This window comes from Condylura cristata, unplaced genomic scaffold (assembly GCF_000260355.1).
Source record: "Condylura cristata isolate star-nosed mole 26May11 unplaced genomic scaffold, ConCri1.0 scaffold00015, whole genome shotgun sequence".
NCBI classification, from domain to species: Eukaryota; Metazoa; Chordata; class Mammalia; order Eulipotyphla; family Talpidae; genus Condylura; species Condylura cristata.
Window position 1 is genome coordinate 27,188,180 of NW_004567116.1, and position 22,355 is coordinate 27,210,534.

Here is a 22,355-nt window from a genome sequence, read left to right on the forward strand (position 1 = left end):
AATCCCCTTGGGTTTCCCATCACCAAATCACCCATGTGCCATCACCATAGTCCCATGCACTTCCCTCCCCCCACTGTTTTTGATCCCATTCCCCACTCTACCCCTGTAAAATGTCTCTGGTATATGGCTGTTCATTATTATTATTATTTTCTCCCCTGGTCCATTATACTCCTGTTATGAATGAAACCATCGGCATTTTTCCTTTTCTTTCTGGCTCATCTCACTACGCATGATCTTTTCCAGTTCCATCCATGTTGCTGCAAAAGGCATGTGTTTATTTTTTTTTTTGGTTGCTGAGTAATATTCCATTGTGTCTATGTACCACAACTTTTTAATCCAGTCATCTACTTCTGGGCTATGCCCAACACTATCATCCTCCTCTCATAGACAAGGAAACTAATGCACAGAACATGCTGGGGAAATGAAACATTCCAGGGAGAAGACTTGCTTGAAAAAGATCCTGTGGCTTGACAAACGAGGGACCCTCAGGAAAAGCTGCAGTCTTGGGGAGAGGGGAGTTTTGAGGCAGACACTACTCCAGATGGGATCTTTGAGGACATGGCCTGAGCAGGGAGGCGTGAGCGGGTCTCACAGCAGGCTACAGGGGCCACCCCATCCCAGCAATCACCCCACTGCCATTGACTGTAAAGAAGCATGTTTTTCCAAGACCCTTGAGGCCAGAAGCAAGAACTTACCTTTGGGGAGCATCAACAACAATATGTGCCAGGCCCAGAAAAGCAAAGGCTGTGAAAAGCAATCAATCCTCATCACCATCTTCTGAGACTGATGCCCCACTTATATGGGATGAAGAAACAATGTTAAGAAAAAGGCCTCCAGGTACCAAGGATCATGGTCTGGATTCAAACTCAGATCTGTGTGGATTCACAGCCTGGCTCGGTCCACACTGCCCAGGGTCTCTCCGGGAAGGACACGAGTCCTGCATCATAGCCAATGGTGCATGTGCCCTGGGTGAAGTTCACTGGTGAACTCAATAGAGGCCTGCTGAATGCGAGAATAAACTGGCCCAACCCGGCTTTTGGGGAAAAGATGAATGAAAAAAAAAAAAAAAAGCAAAATAAAGCTGGCCAGACATATGTTTATGTGTGTATACATGTCAATGGATCCTTTCATACAACACAAGGAGGTCTCACGGGCATGTGCATGGGCAGAACACAGCGGCCGGCATGGAACAGTGAAGAAAGTGAGATCATCTCCTCCAGTGTTCAGGTAGAGAACAAACACCTTGGGACAGACCCATCTGGCAGAGGGATGGCAAAGCCCTGGAACCCACTGGCCTGGCTAGAAAGAGCTCAGAGCTACCTCATCACTACCCGCGGTCCTGGGGCTCCCAAGGGGGCCAGGGGAGACTGCTGGCTCCTTAGTCTGGTGGCCCAGTGGGGCCCCATGCAGAGGGCAGACATGCCCCTATCAGCAAGAAACTCGAGTCAGTATACTACGCAAGCTGTGGCCATGGTCACTTCTCACCTCACTTCCACAAAGGCCGCCCTATTTTTAGACCATGCAATTGGCCTTTGGGAGAGGGGCCAGGACCCAGGAAGCTGGCTGGGTCCAAGCCATACTGCCCACGGCTCTTTAGGTCACCAAGGTGGAGGTCAGGCCACCTTCCATCTCAAGAGTGGCACGCCGGTAGCCTCCCTGGGCCAGAACAGTGAGGATTCTACCTTTGGGGTGATTGAAAAGGTCCAGTGTGGGGAGGGCAGAAAGGGCAGTTGAGTGAGGGGACAAGGGTGATGGCAGAAGGGACACCTACCCAGGAGGCGGAAGAGCGTGGCCCGGCGGAACGCCTCTGTGTGTTGATACAGCCGCAGGGCCGGCACGAGGCCCGACACGTGGAGGAAGGACCCGGGCACTGCCAGGGACTCCAGGGCCACCAGGCCCTCCTGCCACGTCCCCCGGTGCAGAGCGAAGGAGGCATGGTGATGAAAGTCATCGCTGGGCTGCCACTTAGCCAGCTCCAGCGACCCATTGGCTGTGACATGGAGGAAGAAGTTGGGTCTGTCTGCTGCCTCCAGGGACACCACATCTGGGTCTGCAAAGAGCCAGGGTAAGTCAATGTAGACCAAGATCCAGATGCAGAGTAGAGTGAGGCATGTCTGCACTCAGCGACGGGAAGGCCATCCGCCCTGTGGCGTATCCCTAACCTGGCCCTCCAGCTCTGCCCTCCACCCCCCGCCCTTCAACACTTACTTCTACCTGCACACTGCCCCTCTGTGCACGCCACCTCTTCCCTTGGAAATGGAAGGTTAGAGAAGCCCCCAACTGCTGAACTTCCTTCCTTTTCTTCTGTCATTCACTCCTCCACTTCTTCCCTCCCTCCCTTCTTCCTTTCTTCCTTCCCTCTAACCTTCCTTATCTTCTTACTGCAAATAATTGTGATTCCCCAGTGTGTGCCAGGCCCTCATCTAAATACCAGGGATCCAGTCATGAATAGGACAGAGCAAGTCGGATGGTTATCCTAAGGCAGCGGGAAGCCAGGAGAAACTTTAAGGAGGGGGGGCACAGTCGCGATCCTGCCCAGCCCCAGGCACAGCCAGTATCCCCAGCCGTGGGAGACATTTATGCTGGGGTGAGTTGCTTCGGTAGGAAGCACTGGGTTCGAGGAAAGCTGGTCTGGGGACTGGGCGCAAGGAGGATCAGAAGCATCCACCACCACGAAGGAGAATACCCCTTTAGACTCTGTGGTCCTGCTAGAAGGTGTCTTACAGCCTTCAGATGTGACAGACCATCTGCTTAGTGAGGATCTTCTGTTCTCCATCCAATGTTTTAGTCCGGCAAGTAAGGCCCAAAGTGGGTGTTGGTGTTCCAGTGGTTTTAATGTCATACGGCAGAAGCCCACATAGGGCCTGCAGCAGTATCCCTCTTCTCCAGAACACTCCAGACGTTGTGAAGTCCAGTGTCACTCTCAGTCATGCCTGGGTCTTGTGGGCAACTGGAGCAGGGCCCGCTGAGGGCCAAGGCTTCCCCCACCCATCCTGTACTGTGCCTGCGGTACTGGACAGTGGGAGGAAAGGGCCTTCTGGGTCAGATCTGTGACTGTGTGAAGGAGCTGTCCCTTGAGGTGGGCCTTGGAGCATGGGAAATTTGTGATGGGAAGAAACATAACAGAAGTTTTTTGGGAGGACGATTCAGCCATCACTTAAGCCTGGCCCTCTCATTCTCACGCTCGGGGGTCTTCATGTCTTATAGGATGTGCTGAAGGGACACCCTGCACATCTCCCTGGAGGACTGATTTCAGTTGAAGATGGGGGAGGTTTACTTATTAACAATAATAGCTCACTCTTCTGTAGTATTTACCATGTGCCGAGCACTGTTCTAAGAGCATAATCTTTACATGGCCTTAGGAGGGTGCTGGCCCTCCCTGGTGGTGCAGCGGGTTAAAGTGCAGCACTGCAAACTGGCCACAGCTGCTCAGTCCAAGATCGATACCCAGCCTGGCCTCTAGTGACCCACATGGCATGGCAGACCTCTCCTGTCTTGCCTGCTGCTCCCCTCAGCAGTGTACTTCATCCATCTGCCTGTTCTGTTCCCTACTCTATCGCTGGTGAATCCTCTCACAGTCCTTGAACCTCTGGCCTGTACCCCAGTTCTATATGCATAAATAAATAAATATTAAAAAAAAAGAAGTGGGTGCTATTCTTTTCCCAATTTACATAAGCAAGCAGTTAAGTAATTTAAGGGTTTATCATTTATTAGAGAGGAACTTGCCTTTTGGCTCACGTTCTTTATCCAAGCTATGCTATTCCCCAAACAGAATTGAAAAAGAAATAGAACTTAAAGAAGGTGGAAGTCTCTTGAACATTAGAGGTGAAACTCAAGGGTTTCAGCCTCTCCTCTGTTACCTCAAGGCCAGTGGCTGAGAACCTTGATGGAGAAGAATGTCAGTCTCCAGAAGGAGGAGTGGGAGAGGAAGTGACTTACCTGAGGTTGCACAGCCAGTGTTGGGGGGTGGGGTTGGGTGGTCTCCTATGCTGCCTCATGTACACCCCTGGGCCCATCTCTGGAGCTGACAGTGTGGTGGCTAAGATCCTGGGCTCTGCTTCAAACTGCCTGGCTCCAAACCAACCCTTCCTCCCCCATCAGTGTGGTTCTAAGTCTCATCTACAAAATGGAGATAACAATAGCGTCACCATTCCACCTGTTAAAGAATTTACTAGATTCTTATGTTCATTTCACTTCCACCCCCACCCCCAATTTGAACATAAGCTCCATGAGAACAAGGCCACGAGAACAAGGACTTTCGTTATTTTATTCCCCTCTGGATCCCCAGAACCTAGGACAGTGTCTGGCATGAAGCTGCTGAATGATGGAACCCACTGCCTCTCAGGGTTCTCTTAAAATTTAATAAAATCAGCAGGTAGAGGGCTTGCTCAACAATGTGTCTAGTGCATGGTGCACCACCGATTAAAAGCAGTCATTGTTATTGACATTAATAATGAATTCTTCCTCCAGGTACCTCATGTCTTTTCACAGACAGCCAGGGAGGGATAACAGGAACTCCACAGAGTCCTTCCTAGGGAAACAGGGGCCACCTCCAAGAGGAAGGGCTATGCAAAAGTCCCTACTCCAGGCCTGTCACAAACGGGCATTGCTTATCCCTCAAGGTGGTATAGGGCTATTAATTTTCTTCCTCTACCACACAGGCAGACTCCATGACGTACCTGTGGGCATGTGCTTGTGGGTGCAGAGACACAGACCCACGGGGAGCAGGTGGGGCCATATGCCCACTTGCAAGCCCCACTCTCTAGAAATGGGCCCTGTGAAGACAGGAGACAGGACAGCAGAGACCAGCCCACAGATGTACCCCTGGCTACCAGCTCTGGGCCTGTAAGATCTGTATGGAGTGGACCACGCTGGGCTCACTGAAACCCGGCAAATCCCTAACCCCCACCTTGTCCAGTCTGTCCAAGAGATGGTTCTGTCTATCTCTTCAGTGCCCCAGACTCCTTGTGCCTGGCCCCTCACATGAATGTCACCTACACCTGAGGACAGGAGCTAGGGTGTCCCTCCTTAAAGCCCTTGGTGTCTCCCCATTGCCCCCAGGATAAAGATCCAGCTCCTGAACTTGGCATATAAGTTCCTTCCTGACAAATTCTCAACTCTCAGGAAAACATCATTTATTCTAGAAACTTCTCATGTCCCCCAAATGTTCAGGCACTGCAACCTCCTCCGAACATATCTGTTGCCTGGGTGGGACTGAGGACTTGTGGTGGACAGGCATTGTGTCTGCGACGTCCTGAGTCCCCCGGGCCCAGTTCTGCGCCTTACATGTGATGAGGATTCAAGGAAATGAAGGGGGGTAAGTAGAAGGAGGAAGGGGAAGGGGAGGAGGGGAGAAAGAAGTGGGACAGGGGAGGAGAGAAGGTGGCAGGAAGAGAAGAGGCCCAGAAGCCCTGTATCAAATAGGAAAAGGGCCCCTTAGTGGCCTCATGTCTGCAGGTGGTGCAGACAGTTCTGGGCCTCTTCTGGTGTCCGATGCCCCCCATCAGGGCCAGAGCGGGATCTTACCGTGGGCCTTGGCTCTGTACAGTGCAGCTGTCAGCAGGAAGTTCACCAGGTCTCCAGGGTCCATGTGGCCTGTGCTTACCAGGGCTATGGAGCCACTGGGCACCTTCACGGCCACTCGGGCACCACCGGCCGCCAAGCTGGCCAGCTGGTAGGGACCCTTTCCTAGTGCTGGAGAAGAGGGGTCCAGTCAGCCTCCCTGGACCTTTGCTGGCCTCCCACACCACCTGCCCACCCCTGCCAGAGGTGGGAGAGAGGGCAGTGCCAAGCTGGTGTTTATGGTCACCTTTCATCCCAAGCCCCAGGGACCTTGGTTGTTAATGAAAGGAAAGAGACAGGGACTGCCAGCTCCTGATGAGAACCGAATCATTTCAGAGGGACCTGGGAACAAGAGCACTTGTGGGGGGAAAGGGGGGCACGGGGATCCCCAACCATCCTTCCATGGGATTGTCCAATGCCTGAGACTCTTCCAGTCCAGCTGCTGCACTACTTAGGGCTGCCTGGTCTCTGCCCATCCAAAACCGAAGGGGTGAAGGATGGGAAGGCTTGACTCAAGGTGAACTGGGAACATAAGCACTGACTTACTTCAAACAAGTGTCACTTTTGCAAGTCTTGGGGTGCTGTATTAGTTTTGACAGGAGCACGGTGTGGGTTTCCAGTGACAACAGCCTGTAGCTGAGTTCCCTGGCTCTGGGGTGTCCCCTTGCCCCCAGGCCCTCCTCTCCATGGGTACTAGGTCACCTTCCTGGCCAGACTCCCTGCTGTGACTCACGATGGCACCCCTCGGCCCTCAGACATAATCAAGAACCCCCTTGAAAGCAGGGGCCTTCCTGCCTCAACCCCTCCCATCGTCCGGTCCCTTTGCCTGCTCTTCCAAGGAAGAGTGTGCTGTGTCCTTCCTCGTGTCTCCACTCATGCCATCCCACCCACTCAGAGTCACCCTCCCAGCTGTGTGTCTGGCAGGTGCCCACTCCCTCTCTGGGGCCCAGCTCAAATGCCACCTTCTGGGTGAGGCTGTCCCTATCCCCTCCCTGCCAGGCATAATGTCATCCCTCCTCCTCGGTGCTCTCCCAGGCACGCACGGGTCATGGGCTTACAGTGAGGACCTTGATCCTGGGCTGCAGTGTTTGCAGGACCATGGAGGTAAATGGTCAACAACCAGCTCTCAGGAAAAGAGCAAGTTGAACCCTGCTCTGTGGCTTTGGTGTAAATACACCCACAAGTGGTTAACTGCAAACTACCAACTGAACGTGGAGTGAGGAGCACACAATAGGTAGGAGAGAGCCCGCAAGAACCGAGAACTGCTCTGGCCCAGTGCGGTGACCGGTCCCCTTGCCGCTGACTTCCCAGCACCCAGCAGGGAGCTGGACCACAGCAAGCGCTGGGAAAAGATCAGGGCAAGGAGTGGATGGTGGGAGGAAAGGTGGAGGACGCTACAAACAGCATGTCCTTTGCCAGTTTCTGCCACCCAAAATGCCACAGAAGAGAGAAATCTCCGCTCAGAGTTGTGTTGCTGAAATGTCTTGCCTGATGTCAGACAGCCCTTGCCTGTCGAGGGGCTGCAATTCCTCATTACTGATTCATTCTGTGAAGGGTCAAAGATAGGGGACGCGAGGGCCCGAGGGGCCAGCAGTGTGGCCAAGCTGTCATCCCTGTGGGTTACCTTAGTGTACTGTGGTCCACTCATCTCACCCCCTCCCCCAACTCTCCCTTGTCTCTAGTCTGTTCTCCACTGCTTTGCTCACTATTCTGTTTCCAAGGGGGCTGTTTCTCAAACTAAAATCTGCTAATGCAGGTAGCTGATGACAAAGCCTTGTGCCTATTCCAAGGGCTTGCTCCTGGTAGGATGGGGCCTGGAGGGGGACAAGTGGGCTCGGAAGTCAAAGGTTACTTGAGTCAAGGACCCAATGACTATCTAACTCTGCCCAGGTTTGATCTTAGCTGAACAGGACAGATATCAATGCTGAGAACTATTTCTGGGCAGCCCCCCACCCACCATTGCCAATAGTCATCATTTAATGACCAAGAGCCAACTAAGTTAGCTCTAACTGGACCTCCCTGGGGTCTTTAAGTTGTTGGTCATGACCTGTGCTTCCACCCAAGTTAATATAGAGTTGAAGCGTATCCTGGCACCCCAAGACATTGGCTAAATTTGAATCCGGCAGGCTGAGCCAGTCCACAGGTTTTGCCCCAGCCATCCTCAGAAGGAACAGTGCACATTTGCTTTGCCAACTCAGAAACTGCAGGAAACCCAAGACGATGCGCCAATGAGCTAGATTATGAAGGTCACTGCACATTGGTGGAAATGGGATTTTGCTTCCTGGAGGAGCAGGATCCCTGGGAAGATGTGGGCTTGGGTTATTGACAGGCTGCAGGAGCTGCTGGGACCAGAGTTCCAGGCACCCCTGGACCCTGCACTATCAGAGCTTTTAGCATGATGGGGGTCCTTCCACAATGGCTCTTCCAGGACCAGCAGACCCTCAGGGTGGCTTGTGCTGATGTGGCATAAGGGTACCCTAGTTCCCAAGACCCAACCTGGGGAGGACGGGCTTACCTTTGTTAAAGAAGTCACAGTCATATGCTGAAAGAGAGAGTGAAAAAAGAAACTTGTTGAGAAATCTGGAACAAATGGGCAGGGCCAACACCTTTAGCACCTTAGCTCTCCATTCTTCCCCAAGGGTTGAACCTGGCCTGCCTCACATACTCCCAGATTCAGACATGGCCATTGGATTAGGGTGTCTTAAAGTGTAAGGAGTACAATGGCTCCTTTCTATGCCTTCAGAACAAGAAATAATTCTGAGAACTTGTCCTTTGCCTCACCTCTGGCAGGGGTGGGCAGGTAGTGTGGGAGGTGGGCAAACACCCAGGGAGGCTGATTGGACCCCTCTTCTCCAGCACAAAGACTGACCTCGTAGAAGCACTTAGCATGTTTCAGTGAATGAATGTTGGTCAGAAGGGTGTTTTATGTGGCCTCAAAAGCCTTCCACAGAGTGGAAGCTCCAAACAGAAGTGTTGTAGAGGGTTCCAAAGGAATGCAAGCACAAGATAGAAGTCAGCCCTTCAGGAGCCTTGACTGGGAAGGGACCAGCAGCCTCCTGGACCGGAAGCTTCTTCCGGCCCCTCTGCACTATCTCAGAGCTATTATCAGGCTCTGACAAGTTCTACCAAACATGTGCTCAGCACGCCCTCTAGTGACCATCACAGCACCACAGCCTGTTCCCCAAGCACTTCAGTCAAGGATTCTTCAGTCCACTGGAGAGAGAGCTGGGGACTTGCATGAGGTGCCTAAAACCAGAAGCAAGACCATGAAATATAGTTGGGTAAAGCTGGGAAAAAGGCTGAGGAGAGCCTGCCTGGAAAGATTTCTAGGAGAATCACCAACTCCCGCACACCACAAACCCCAGACACTACCCCTTGGCCCTATAAGTCCTCTGGAAAGAGGCTGACCTGTCATGTAGAGATGGGGAAGGACCTGCTCTTCCTCACAGGTGAACTCAGAAGACTGAAGCAGGAAGTTAGAAGATCGAGTCTCTGGTTTCAAGTGTGTACCAGGTCAATAAGAAATAACTCAGAAGAGTCCTCATGAGCCACTCTGGAGTCAGAACCTGAGTTCAAATCTCATCTGTCTCCTTCACCAGCCGTGTGTACTGGGACAGGTGACTTGACCTCTCTGAAATTTAGTGCTCTCCTTTATAACATGGGACCACCACTAGTATCTTCCCTGTAGACCTGACAGGGCCTGGATTAGGTAAGGCAAGTGCTCACCTCAGGGGTGAGATAAAAAAAAAAAAATCAAGGGGTCAACAAAAATCCCAGCAATCAAGATTTATAATATTTTTCATATTTAAATATTTTTAAATGTTAAAAAAATATTTAAAGTAAATATCCCTAATAAACAAAGTACCCAAAGTTAAAAGTACAAGATCCATGATAGTAACTTGCCAAAATATAGGAAAAATCAGTACATTGCTCCTGTCGTTACTAAAATCTTTGCTATTTTGTTTAATGGTATTTTAGCACTCACTCAGATTTTGTTTTTGTTTTTGTTTTTGTTTTAAGATTTATTTATTTGTGCATACAGAGCTGGGGTACAGGCCAGAGACTCAGGGGTGGCGAAAGACTTCACCAGAGACAGAGTGGGGAGCACAACAGGCAGATCGATGAAGTACACTGCTGAGGGGAGCAGCGGGCGGGTCAGGAAAGGTCTGCTGTGCCATGTGGTCACCCCCGGCAGGCAGAACCGAACTCATGCGGAAATGGTTTCAGCTTCTTAGTGCAGTGCTTTAACCCGATGCGCCACCAGGGAGGGCCGGAGATTTTGTTTTTTAATATAAGCTTAAAATGTGATTTACGGTGGTGCCCTCTTCAACCCTGTGCCTCAGGAAGTGCCTCACCTGCCTCACTCTAGTCATGAATAGTACATGGGCTCATGCCCAGGCTCACAGCAATTTCTCAGTATACATGTTTCCTTCTCCTTCCTGAGGAACTTATCAGGGAGCGAGAGGGAGATGCAGACTGCTGAGGACACGGGGCATCTGGGGTGGAAGGGTCTCGGGGAAGATGGGCAGGGAAAAGGGAGGTCAAAGGTAGATTCTGCTCCATCTCTTGAGGTGACTCTTGCCGAGGCCTGCAGGGTGTCCCGCCCCCATGCAACCAAGCACAACAGCCACAGCATCAGCAACAGTAGAGGGCACTGTGCCTGCCAGTGCTTTCCAAGTGCCAGCTCATTTAAATCTCACAGCCAGGTAGGTACAGGTCTCCAGCTCGGAATACAGCTCAGAGTTGTGGGAACATGCCCCAGACACGCCATGATGGAGCGTGGGTCTCAACCCAGACTGACCTGCAATCACCACTGTACCTCCCAAATGAGGTGGGCTTGCACAGGGAGAATCGCCAATACCCAAGAACATGACATTTCGTTCATTAGCAATTAAATTTCCAGAGATCCCATTTAATCTTTTAAGTATTTGCTTTCCCATCAGCTTTGTGACATACATCACACGAACAATGGTGACCCTGTGTACATGTATTCATTTACTAGATGGGGGTGTGCAACCCAATGGGCACCACAACAGTTTTACTGGATGTGGATGTGCGACCCAAAGTGTTTTCAGTCTACCACTGCTTTGGATAAACTGGTATGTTTGGCCACTTTCTGATGTGGCCTGTGTATCTCAGGCTACAGGGCCTTTATATTCACTGTCCTGTGTGACCTTCACCAGAAACCTGTCAGGGTAGGTCTATTCCTAATTTTTCGATGAGAAAATTGAACCCCAGAGGCGACGGTTAAGTTGGGGGGTAGGGAGACCCCTGGCTTGTAAGTGGCAGCACTGGGCCTGGACTCCGAGGGCCCTAACTCCTCCAGCAGAGTGGTTAAGAACACATCTCTGTGTTCTGGTGACGAGCTCTGGAGACGAGCTCTGCTCCACCACTAAGCTATGCGACCTTGAGCACGTTCCTTAAGCGCTCTCTCTCGAACCTGGTTCTCCAATTGCAAGAAGGGAATGTCAAAACCAACTTCACAGTGTCGTAAAAATTTAGTGACTGACACACACAGAGCACTTGGTGCCAGCACACAGTGAGCACTTAGTAGATGGTGGCTGGGTGATGGTGCCCCACAGGCCTGCCCACAAAGGGGCTCCCCTTCCCCTTAGGTGGTCAGTCTAGACACTCACGGCAGAGGCGTGGGGTCCGCCAGTCAACGGCCAGCCCGTGCTGGCAGCACTGGTGGGCATAGGCAGACACGCTGGCACAGAAGCACTCACAGTCGCCGCCCCGGCTGCACCCACATGTGTCCGTCAGGCAGTTTGAGTAAAACCAAGTGACGTCGACCTAGAGAAGGTCAGAAGTCAGAGGTCAGAGGGTAGATCCCAGAGTTTGTCCCTGCAGCTTCTCGGCTGATGCTACCCAGCCTCAGAACAGGCAGTGTAGTGTAGGCCCTGGCGGTGCTGTGCAGAGCTGAGCATATTGCCAGGGCCATTGAAACAGGCAGCGGCTGAGGCCACAGCATGAGGGATTTAGTTCTTCAGAAGAACTTTCTGATAGGAAAGAAGAGCCAGGACGAGAGAGGCTTAGAAAGGGCATGGGCGCTGGCTGCCTGTCCCTAGTCATCTGGGGAAGCAGGACAGACTCCTCTAAGCAGGTTGGAGGCCAGGATGGCAGAGGTGGCTTTCCAGTCCACACTGAGGTGTCCTGCTGAGGCCCGGGAGCTCTCAGAGTAGAAGGGAGTGGGGGTTGCATGGCGCCCCTGGAGGGCCAGGCCAGGACACTTACCACAGGGTGGCAGATCTCGAACACCTCACTGAGCAGGATGCTGCACTCTCTTTTGGCAAATGGTTCTCGGAGAGGATTTAGGACACACGTGTCCCGGGGGTCGAGGGTGTCGGGGCACTGAAGGGCAAAAGCAGAGCTGTTGATGTCCCTCTCCCCAAACACCTGCGGCCTGATGTAGCATAGACCCATTCCTGGTGCTCATGTCCTTGTTTAATCTGCTCCCCTTTAGTGAGAGTGGTGGACTTAGGACTTGCTTCAAAACAGCCTAAGGGGCTGGTGCGATTACGCTGCATGATTATGTTGCGTGTGATTACAAGAGCCAGCGTGCTTGAGTCTCTCTTGCTGGCTGTGGGGAAGCAAGCAGCCTTCTTCCTTGACCTAAGGACAGCTTCTCTCAGTGTTGGCCAGGGTCCATCTGGATAAGGGCTGTGAGACGCTTTGGGGAGGTTTTACCTCGACTGCAGCCCAACTGCTGCCAAACTCCTGGGGGTTAGTTAACTCAAGGTTCTCCGGGGTCCTCATCTCATTGATGGTTTTTAAATCGAAGTTCCCACAGAGTCCTGCCAGCTGGCCCTGAAAGAAGAGAGGACCCCATGGTCAGCTGCGGCACCCAGGGGAGAACCACGGACAGAGGGATCTCCAAGAAACCAGGGGGCTGTAATGGCCTTAGAAGTGACTTTAGGGGTCACAGTTTGAAGAGGGATAGGGAAAAAGTCAGAGAAGAAATGGCAGGGTAGGGGAGAATGGGTCAGACACATGACACTCCTGGTCCCCTGGAAGGGCACTACCCTTCCGAGTCACAGGTGTGACTCAACTCAGCCTCAGGCAGGGGCCCTGGTCAAATATACCTGCCACTGTGGCCCGGTCTGGATGTGCACTGTGGTTCTCTGGTCCCATAAGAGGGTGATGTGCTCCCGTGGGAAATGCACCAGCGTGAAAAACCCTGCTCTCCACGTGTGAACCTCCTGCTTCTCATCCAGGAAGCTCTCGGGACTCTAGAGGGACAAAGATAGTCATTCCCGAGGCCCACGTGTCCCCCATTACATGGATCAACTGGGCTGGTCACAAGTCACAGCTCAGCCCCAGAACTCACATTGACTTCTGTGTTCCTGATTCTAGTCAAGGCATTCATTTAGGGCTGTGGACTCAGTGGCACTCTGAGAGAAACTGTCATGGTAAGGAAACCAGTCCAAAGCCCCCTTCACCCTTGTTAACCTGCAAATTGTCTGTACAACCAGCCCTGGTCCTTACAGGATTTCCCGAGTCGTCCTCAAAGATGATGAGTGAGTTGCCAACATTGATGGAAATAAATTTCCTGCAGGTGATGCCAGAACTATAGCAGTTTACATTTTCTACAATCACAGAGAAGCTGAAATTTGATGTGCTCTGAGGAGAAAATAAGTTCATTCAATGAAACATGAAACAGAGAGAAAAAATCCCACAGAGAGACACCCCCACAATTAGGCACCAGATTGGAGTCCAGAGCATCAACACGCACTTACAGGTTCTCAGCTGCTCTTGGTCCCCATAAAGCCAGCTGGACAGAAACATCCAGAAGCTCACCTTGATGAGATGCACTTTGCACGCCCCCACAAAGTCAAACGGGAGCCCATCAAATGTGCGGTAATGCCGGTCGCCGTAGACTGTGCAAGTGGAGGCACAGGGGTGCAGAGCGCACTGGAAGGAGCCTTGTTGGCAGATGCTGAAACACACACACCCACAGAAGTCGCAGGACACATCCCCACTGCACCCTGAATCTTCACGGCATAGCCACTGCCTGCCCAGTGCCCACCGTGAGCTCTGCGGCCAGGGGTCAACAAACACCCACAACCTCCAACAGAAGCCTGAAGGGTGGAAATGGGAATCCCAATTTTATGTAGGAGAGATGGGAACTCAGAGAGGGTAAAGAACACACATCCAATAAGCAGTGGAATTGAGAGTGAATCCAGATCTATTTGTGCTGAAACCTTCCGGGGGATGATAGTAAATACCAGGGAATATAGCACAAAGGCTGGCTGTATGAGGTTCGGCGTCATGAATTTAACATGAGACCAGGCAGCCTCCTCCAGCTGCATTTAGCTAGTTGGATGAAGTTGCAAAAGGTGGATGTCACCAGCATGGTGACTTTGTTAAACAGTAGGGTGAAGCAGGAGAGCACCTTAATGCAGTCATTAAGGTGTGTGCAGTCCCTCAGGATTCTTGGAGGTAGCTCTCAGCGTACAGCATAGGAGGGACATGATAGTTGAGCAAAGCTGAGACGGGAAGTAGGTTTCACTGACATGAGCGAGGCCACCTCTCAGAGGGTTGCTGGTCCTCTTTCCCCTTTTCATCTTAACCTCACTATTCTAACTGATGTGCTTTGATCACTGTCCAGGAACCAGGGCTCAGGGTCCCTGAATCCTGGTTCCCTGAGGTAGTGGCAGGGAATACCTCAGTTCTGCAGATATAGCTGGGTTGTGGAGGGTCTGTCAGAGCCCTGGAACTCATCCACATATTCATACATGTTTGCACATATATGTCCCTATAGACTCAATGAACATGCACACAAATACAGATAAATGCACCTGTCCACATACACAAATTCAAAATTGTGTATATTTGCTAACACCTTCATGTTTATGAACACCCACCTATTCATACACAAGCATGTGCATGTACGTTCACATTGCAGGCTATGCCTTTTGTATTTGTTCCCACCCTTACGTGTCCACATAAATACGCAAACATTGTGAGGTTACAAATTAATAATTTTTACAAATTAGTACTCATGAGCACGCTCACATTCATGCAAATACTCATGAACCCAAAATTCATTCTATGCCTCCACGTGTGCATATACAAAAACTCCTCCATAACACACAAGCACACACCATGGAAGTGCTGCACTGTGCTCATGATCTTGCATTCTATAGCCATCCTCACCTCCCGCAAAAAATAGAGCCTGGGTGAGGACTTCACTTACCAAGTATGGCAGGGAGACATGACCTGGTCTCCAGGGAAATACTCTTTCCCCTTCCAAGCACATGGGCATTCCTCTGGCAAGAAACATGCATCCCCATGTCTGAGCAGGCTGTAGGGACAAGCAAACAGGTGGTCAGGAGTGTGCCTTCCCCAACCTGCATCTGAGGACCCTGGGTCCACAGAGTACCCTGGTGTCTGTCAGCATTTACTGTAGAAGGGACTGACCACACACCATAGTCTGCTGCTCATTGGGTTCAGGGACACCTCAGTATTGGCAAAAACACAAGCAGACGACCCAGCTCTGAAGTCTCAGGCATTCATTAGGAGCAAGCCCCTGGTTACCCAGGCTGCTCGAGGAACTAGCAGTAGGTCTGGACTAACAACAATGTCAAAGGAAGCGTTTCAATAAGATCGAAACTCAGATGAAGAAATGGTAAATATTTCTAAAGTTCTCTCTTATTTCTTTAATATAATTGATTATTTAAAGTGATATTAATGTCAATGAACTGTGGGGTTTATAACATATATAGTCGTAAAATGCACGACGGTAACAATACAAAGAACAGCAAGGGAATAAATGAAAGTATGTGGTTGCAAGTGCTATACATGAAATGGTAAGCTATTAATTCATGGTTGTCTGTGATAAGGAAAAAAACACTTACTATAATCTTTAGAAAAACACAAAAATGAAAAGATGAGACTATTCAGGTAAAATGAAATAAAGGAGATAAAATAGAATACACACACACACACAAAAAAAAAAAAACAGAAAACCTTAACCAAAAGAAAAAGACAACAACACAGAATATAAAACAAAGACCATTTAGATAAATAGATGTCAAATAACAAGATAGTCATATTACAGCCAGTTCAATTACTTTAAATGGAAATGTATAACCCCTCCAATCAAAAGATAGAAACTAACATCTGCTTACAGAGCAAAACCCAATGATATTCTATTTACAAAAAACAAAACTGAAATATAAAGAGATGTAAATATAAAGACAAAAGTAAATTGAGGGGAAAATGCCACACAATCACAACTAATAAGAAAGAGGGAGTGGCTATATTAACACCAGGCAAAGTAGACTTCAAGATAAGTAGTATTAAAATAGTAAGCAAAAAGAAAAAAAGTAGCAAAAAGAAGGGATAGTTCATAATAACAGAGCAGTCAATTTTTCTAGATAAATTACAATCCTAAGTGGGCTTCAAAGAACAGAAAGAAACTCACACAACTGAGAGGAGGAAGGGACTAAATCACTTATAGTTGGAGATTTCAACACTCCTCTCTAGTAAGGATAGAACAAATAGACAAAACAAAAAACAAAAAACCCATCAACTCTGAAAATGCTTTTAACTTAAATGACAATTAAAGGGCTGTATATCCAATAGCAGAATGCACATTATTACAAGCATATGTGGATGTCCAGACAACTGGGCCATAAAAAACTCATTAAGCGTCCTCCCTGGTGGCACAGTGGGTTAAAGCACAGCACTAAAAAGCTAAAGCCACTTCCGCAAGAGTTCAATCCCCACTGCGGAAGTGACCCATATGGCACAGAAGACCTTTCCTGACCCGCCCACTGCTCCCCTCAGCAGTGAACTTCATAGATCTGCCTGTTCTGCTCCCCACTCTGTCTCTGGTGAATACTCTCACCGCTCCTGCACCTCTGGCCTGTACCCCAGTTCTGTATGTATAAATAAATATTTTTTTAAAATTCAATAAATTTCACAAGCTAAAAGTCATACAAAGTATATCTTCTGATCACAGTGAAATTTAATTAGAACTCAGGAATAGATAGAAGGAAAATCTCCAAACACTTGAAAATTTAGCAACATTTTTAAATGATCCATAGATCAAAGAAGAAATCACAAAGGAAATTAGAAAATAGTATAATGAAAACACATCATGTCAAAATTTGTAGAATGCAGCTAATGCAGGGCTTACAGGAAAACTGATAAGTTTAGGTAGTTATAATAGAAAATACTGAAGAATTACAATCAAAGATCTAAAGTAGAAATATCAGAAGAAATAAGGAAGTAGTATACACAATGCTTAACTACTGAGCTTGACAGTCTAGATGGGTTATAAAAAATCAAATATAAAAAAATCAAATATCTATGGATAAGTATCAATAAGAATATGAGAACCTTTAAATGAAAACATGAAACGCTACTGAGAGAAATTAAAGATCCATCAAATGCACATTAACACCAATACGGCAGATTGAAGGACTCACTAGTGTGAAGTGACAGTTCCCCACCCAAACTGAGCTACAGAGTTTACACAATCTCAATTAAATGGCCGAAACTGGCAAGTTTATGTTACATTTACATGGATATGTCAAGACCTGGAAATGCCAAAAAGACAACTTGGGAGAAGAACAAACTTGGAGCGCCAGTACTTTCTGACGTTAAGACTTACTATGAAACTTCAGAAATCAAGGCAGTGTGAGTTTCGCCTAAAGATAACAAACAGATCAATGGAACAGAACAGATTCCTGAAATAAACCCACATTTACACAGTCAATTGATTTTTTTTTTTTCCCATCAAGGTGCCAAATCAATTCAACAGGGAAAAGAAAGTCTTTTTTTAAATTGTGGCTAGAACCACTGGCTTTCCATCAGACAAAATAAAATTAAACTTGACTCTATTTTACAGCATATGCAAAATGTAACAATTATAGATAGACTATAGATCCAAATATAAAAGCTATAAAAATCTCCTAAAAAAAAAAAGCTATAAATCTCCTAAAAAAAAAGCTATAAATTTCAGGAGACCATCTTTAAAAACTTAGAATAGGAAAAGATTTCTTAGACAGGACACAGAGCACCAGTATAGACAAAAAATGACAAATAAGACATCATCAAAATTAAACCCTCCTTATCAGATATTTAGGCATATATTAAGGCAAATCATAGACCAGGTGAAAATATTTGGAATACATGTATCTGACAAAGGGCTTGCACCTAGAACTTCTGTAACTCAATAAAAAAAATTAAAAATCAACCAGAGAAAAAAATGAGTAAAATATCTGAGTGGACACTACACAAAGAAAGATATACAAGTCACCAAAAAGCACACACAGAAACGTACACAGTTGAAGTCACCAGGGAGACAGAAATTAAAACTATAATGAGATAGGACTACGTCGTTGCTAAAAGGACAAAAACCCAAAGCACTGAAAACAGCAAGTGTTGGTGAGGATGCAGAACAGCCTGAATTCTCATCCAATGAGACTGTAAATCATAGACGTATTTTGGATTTAGTGGTTAGACGAGTATCTACTCTCAGACCCAGTCATTCCACTTTGCACTGTTCATTCAAGACAATTGTCTTCAAAATAACTCCAAACTGGAAACTACCCAAATATCCTTCAGTATTTGGGAGGATAAATTAATGGTTGTATGTTCACACAATGGAATACTACTGAGTAATGAAAAGGCAAACTATGAGAAAATACAACAAATGGGTCAACCTCAAAAATACATGCTAGGGAAAAGAGAACAGAGATCAGGGATGGATATTGTATGTTTCTTTTACATGAAATTCTAGAACAGCTATAGATGCTTCTATACTGGACTGAAGAAGTATGATTGAGGGGTGAGGAAGGCCCCAACTAAGAAGAGAAAAAGAGCATGAGGGGATTTTTTGAGGTGATGAAAGAATTCTACAGCTTGGAAGGGTTGTGGGTCACAAGAGGATATAAATCATCAAAGTTTAACAAACTGTATACTTAAGATCTGTACATTTTATACAAATAAATTAGACCTCACTTTGTAAATTAAAAGGGGAAAAAGTGAGATATCAAAGCTTATGGGGGGGGACCCACAATTTTGTTGGGGAACTCCCAAAATGTTTTTTTTCTCTTGACCTAAATTAAAAAAAAAAAAACATAAAACAAGTTGCCTGGAAGGCAAAAGCTTCTAGGCTACCCACTATTCTAAGAAACACCATGGGTGGGGAGGGGTATCCCAGCAGGCTTCCACTGAATCTTCTCTTTTTTCTCTCTTTTCTCTCAGCTGCACATCCCTCTTGATGCTCCCAGGATCAAAGCCTCTGACTGGGCTTCTCTAGCTCTTACCACCTGGCTGGCGCCAGGGCCCTGGAGCTAACTAACTTCCAGGGTCCTGGAGTTAACTAACTTCCTTCCACGGCAGCTCATCCTCCTGCCTCCCCCCCACCAGCGGGTCCCTGAGACCCTGGCCCTTTCCCTTCTTTGCCTTCCCCTTTGCAGCCATCAGCCATCAGCCTCGGCTCTGCAGCAAGGTCAGTTTCTACAAATCCAGCCTCATTCCTTCTTCAAACTCTATTGATCTCCTGTCACTGTCACCCCTGTCCTGTTCTCCTTGCCTCTGGGGATTTCTGCTTTTTTTTTTTTTTAACTCCATTACTAACATTTCATTGCGGTTGTGGGAGGAAGCAGGAAAAACAAAAAGCAGGTTATTAATCCACTGTTTTCCCTGAAGCCACTTAACCTTTCTAAGCCTCTATTTTTTTCATGTGTAAAATGGGGATAATGACATCTTCCCCCAAGGTCATTATGAAAATTTAATTATAACCTGGGCACACTGCCTCGAGCCTAGCAGATACATAGCGCATTGTTTTCTTGTTCACAGTTGTGTCAGCACCAACCAAGGCCTGGTTCACCACCTCCCACCTTTAGCCCCAGGTCCTGTCTCTGTCCACTTCCTCAGGGGGCTTTCCTGCTGTCTACCCCCCCCCATCCCCCTCTCTGTCCAGGCCTGCTTGCATCCCTAAGCGCCTACTGTATACAGATGCAGAGAGGCACCAATGAAGACGTGTAGTTTTGGTCTCTGTCCTCAAGGTGCCCTCATTCTATTGAGCATGCTCTCTCTTCACCAGTTAAGGATTCCTCTCCAGGGTCCCCTCAGGGGCATTTGCAAGTGCTGCTTCAAATGAAGGAAAACAATACTGTCTGCTTACACTGTGGTTTCTTTGCAGATGAAGATCTGAGACCCAGGGAGAAGTTAACTAACTTGCCCAGCAAGTGCAAGTAATGGATCAGGATTCAAGTCTGACTCTGGAGTATGTGCTCAGGACACTGGGTCCATGGCTGGTGGCTCTGCACCTTTGGCTCAGCACCCTGATGCAAAGAAATCCAGAGCAGCAGATCCCTGCAGGGGCCCCAGAGTCCATGGGAGCAATTCACAGCACCAAAAGATTCTTAAGAACAGTTTGGAGTTGATCTTGGGGGTTACGAGGCCCAGGACTCTGGGAAGAGGTTAAGGACAGTGCTTGGGCATCACGGCTGGCCCTATCTCAGCTCCCAAGAGGATGTTCCAGGATGGAAGGAAATGCTTACCCTTTCTTTACAGGTTAGACTACAAGACTTTCCTGGTGGGCGCCTCCCTGGTGGCGCAAAGGGTTAAAGCGCAGGACTATGTAGCCACTGCAGCATGAGTGGATCCCCAGCTGGCCCACACCGCACAGCAGACCTCTCCTGACCCGCCTACAGCTCCCCTCAGCAGTGTTCTTCAGTCTGTCTGCTCCCCACTCTGTCTCTCTGCTCCCCACTCTGTCTCTGGTGACTCCTCTCACCCACTGCGCCTCTGGCCAGTATCCCAGTTCTTGTATGCATAAATAAATCTCTCTCTTTTTTTTTTTTTTTTAAGAAAAGACTCTCCTTTTGACAAGTCCCTGGGGAATGTGTGCACATCCTCATTAGGCATGAGATACAGCAGATCAGTCACTGGGAAGATACCCTAAGAGGTTATGGGGATTCAGTTCTAAGAGGTGGATGGAATTAGGTATTTGCAAAGTGCTTGCTCCTCGGTGCCTGGCTCTTTGCAGTCACTGGCTCCCTCACTCTCGCAAGAACTAGCTGGGTGGTCTTGCTCTGGCCAGATGGGAAGGCTGGAATAAACCATCATGGCTCCTGGGGCAGACCACTCCCCGCTGCCCTGTCTGCAACCTTAGCTTCCTCATCTGCAAAATGGGAATGATGATCCCTCCTCCTTTCTCCCAGGGATGCTAAGATGGTTCTTTATAAAAGGACATTTCCAACTGACTGGCCCTTCCCCTGCATCCCTGGCCCACCCTGACCTGCCCTTGTGCCAGGCCTGGTCAGGCTCCCGGTTAACCACTGATGTCTGCAAGGCTGAGGGACACAGCCTATGCCGCCCTGCAATGGAATCAGGGGCCCACTGTCCTCGCCCACAGACCTGAGGTGAGACCTGTCAGAGTAAGAACCTCAGAGTAGGGTGTACAGCCCCTCATGTAGAGCACCCACCCACCACATACCCTCACAAAACTCAGTTCATGGGAATCTCACAGCTTTTCCTGAGCACCGCAGGAGAGAGACTCTCCACAGGGGGGCCTTTCTGTTTGGAGAGCTGCAGGGACACTGGCTCCCACCCAAGGGCCCCGTCTGCCCACTGCAGGGACAGTGTGAGAGCCGCAGGCTGGGTCCCCCCACCCTGGGTCTCCACTCCACTGCGCATGGTGTGTGCGCTACACACCCCTCTCACTGGTTCCACTCTGATACCTCATAACTGCACGGTGTGAGAATTAGCAGTGAGGTGCCGGTATTCTTCTTCCCGTTTTACAGATGGAGACTGGACCTGAGAGGCAGAGCCCTTCTTTGTCCAAGGTCACATGTGGGGGTGAAGCAGGATCCCCCTTTCTCCTCTCCTCCTCAGATTCTCACTGGCCATCACCTGTGGCCCCCTGTAGAGCAGTGAGGCTCGCCCCACCCTGCGCTCCACCTTGTGGTCCTGGCTCTGCCAGCCATGTGTCCCTGGCAGCTGATACATACCCCTGGGGACAGGCACAGCCGGACAGGCAGGGGCCCCGGGCTGCCACACTGAGGTTCAGCAGCTGCTGCTCACACGTCCTCTCTCTGCTCAGTTCAGGGTCCGTGCGCGTATCACTGCAGTTGACAAAGACCTGGCCCGCTGGGCAGGCAGTCTCTGCGAGAGAAGAGGGAGGGTGCTGAGGAGAGCTGGGACACTAGCAGAGTGCCTGGAATATCTGGGCGTGGGGTGGATCTGGGGTGGCCAGGGAGACTGGGGGACCCGGCATCTGGGGGTGAGGTCAGGAGACACGGGGCTCTGGCGCTTTCTTGTTTGGCTGCTGCAAGGTGTTCCTTGCGTTCCAGACTCACACCACAGCCTGAGGGAGCGGCATATGCTGTCACCCACCAGGAGAGCCACTGTCACTGCCATGGAGACAGCACTCCCCACCCAGGCACTCCACCTTCACCCTCTTGTTAAATGCTGCCTCAACTCAGCTACCGCTAGATCCCATTTTCTCATTTTCTGTTTGCAAAAGGAATAATACAGGGAAAGGGTGCCCTAGAGGGACCACAGCAGAGCCAGAAGAGGACAGCCACGCAGCGTGGAAGGGGTGCTTCCAACAGAGATGTCAGCTCCCCATTACCTGGCTTCCTGTGACATAACCCAACTCTCCCAAGCCTTCAGTCGAGTGGCTCAGGCACACTCACACTCATACCTGGCGCAAGGGATCTTTTTTATGGAAAGTGATAGAAGGGAGTAGAGTGCCATGCCCAGCCTGGGAGGGAGCAGAGAGAAAGGCGTGGCCACAGGAGATGAAATAAAGTCCCAAAGAAGCAGAA

The 22,355-nt window shown here is 49.2% G+C and overlaps 1 protein-coding gene across 1 annotated transcript in view; it reads right to left on the reverse strand.

Annotated features, from left to right (window-relative positions):
* OTOG (otogelin) overlaps window positions 1–22,355 on the reverse strand; it is a 72,927-nt gene that overhangs the window by 25,740 nt on the left and 24,832 nt on the right. The window contains exons 23-33 of the mRNA XM_012725193.1: window positions 21,537–21,690; window positions 14,759–14,866; window positions 13,360–13,498; window positions 13,048–13,182; window positions 12,645–12,791; window positions 12,250–12,369; window positions 11,797–11,913; window positions 11,199–11,355; window positions 8,078–8,104; window positions 5,527–5,694; window positions 1,772–2,050 (exon numbers count right to left, since the gene is read on the reverse strand). Coding sequence (XP_012580647.1) covers window positions 1,772–2,050; window positions 5,527–5,694; window positions 8,078–8,104; window positions 11,199–11,355; window positions 11,797–11,913; window positions 12,250–12,369; window positions 12,645–12,791; window positions 13,048–13,182; window positions 13,360–13,498; window positions 14,759–14,866; window positions 21,537–21,690 — 1,551 coding nt within the window. The remainder of the gene's footprint in view (window positions 1–1,771; window positions 2,051–5,526; window positions 5,695–8,077; window positions 8,105–11,198; window positions 11,356–11,796; window positions 11,914–12,249; window positions 12,370–12,644; window positions 12,792–13,047; window positions 13,183–13,359; window positions 13,499–14,758; window positions 14,867–21,536; window positions 21,691–22,355) is intronic.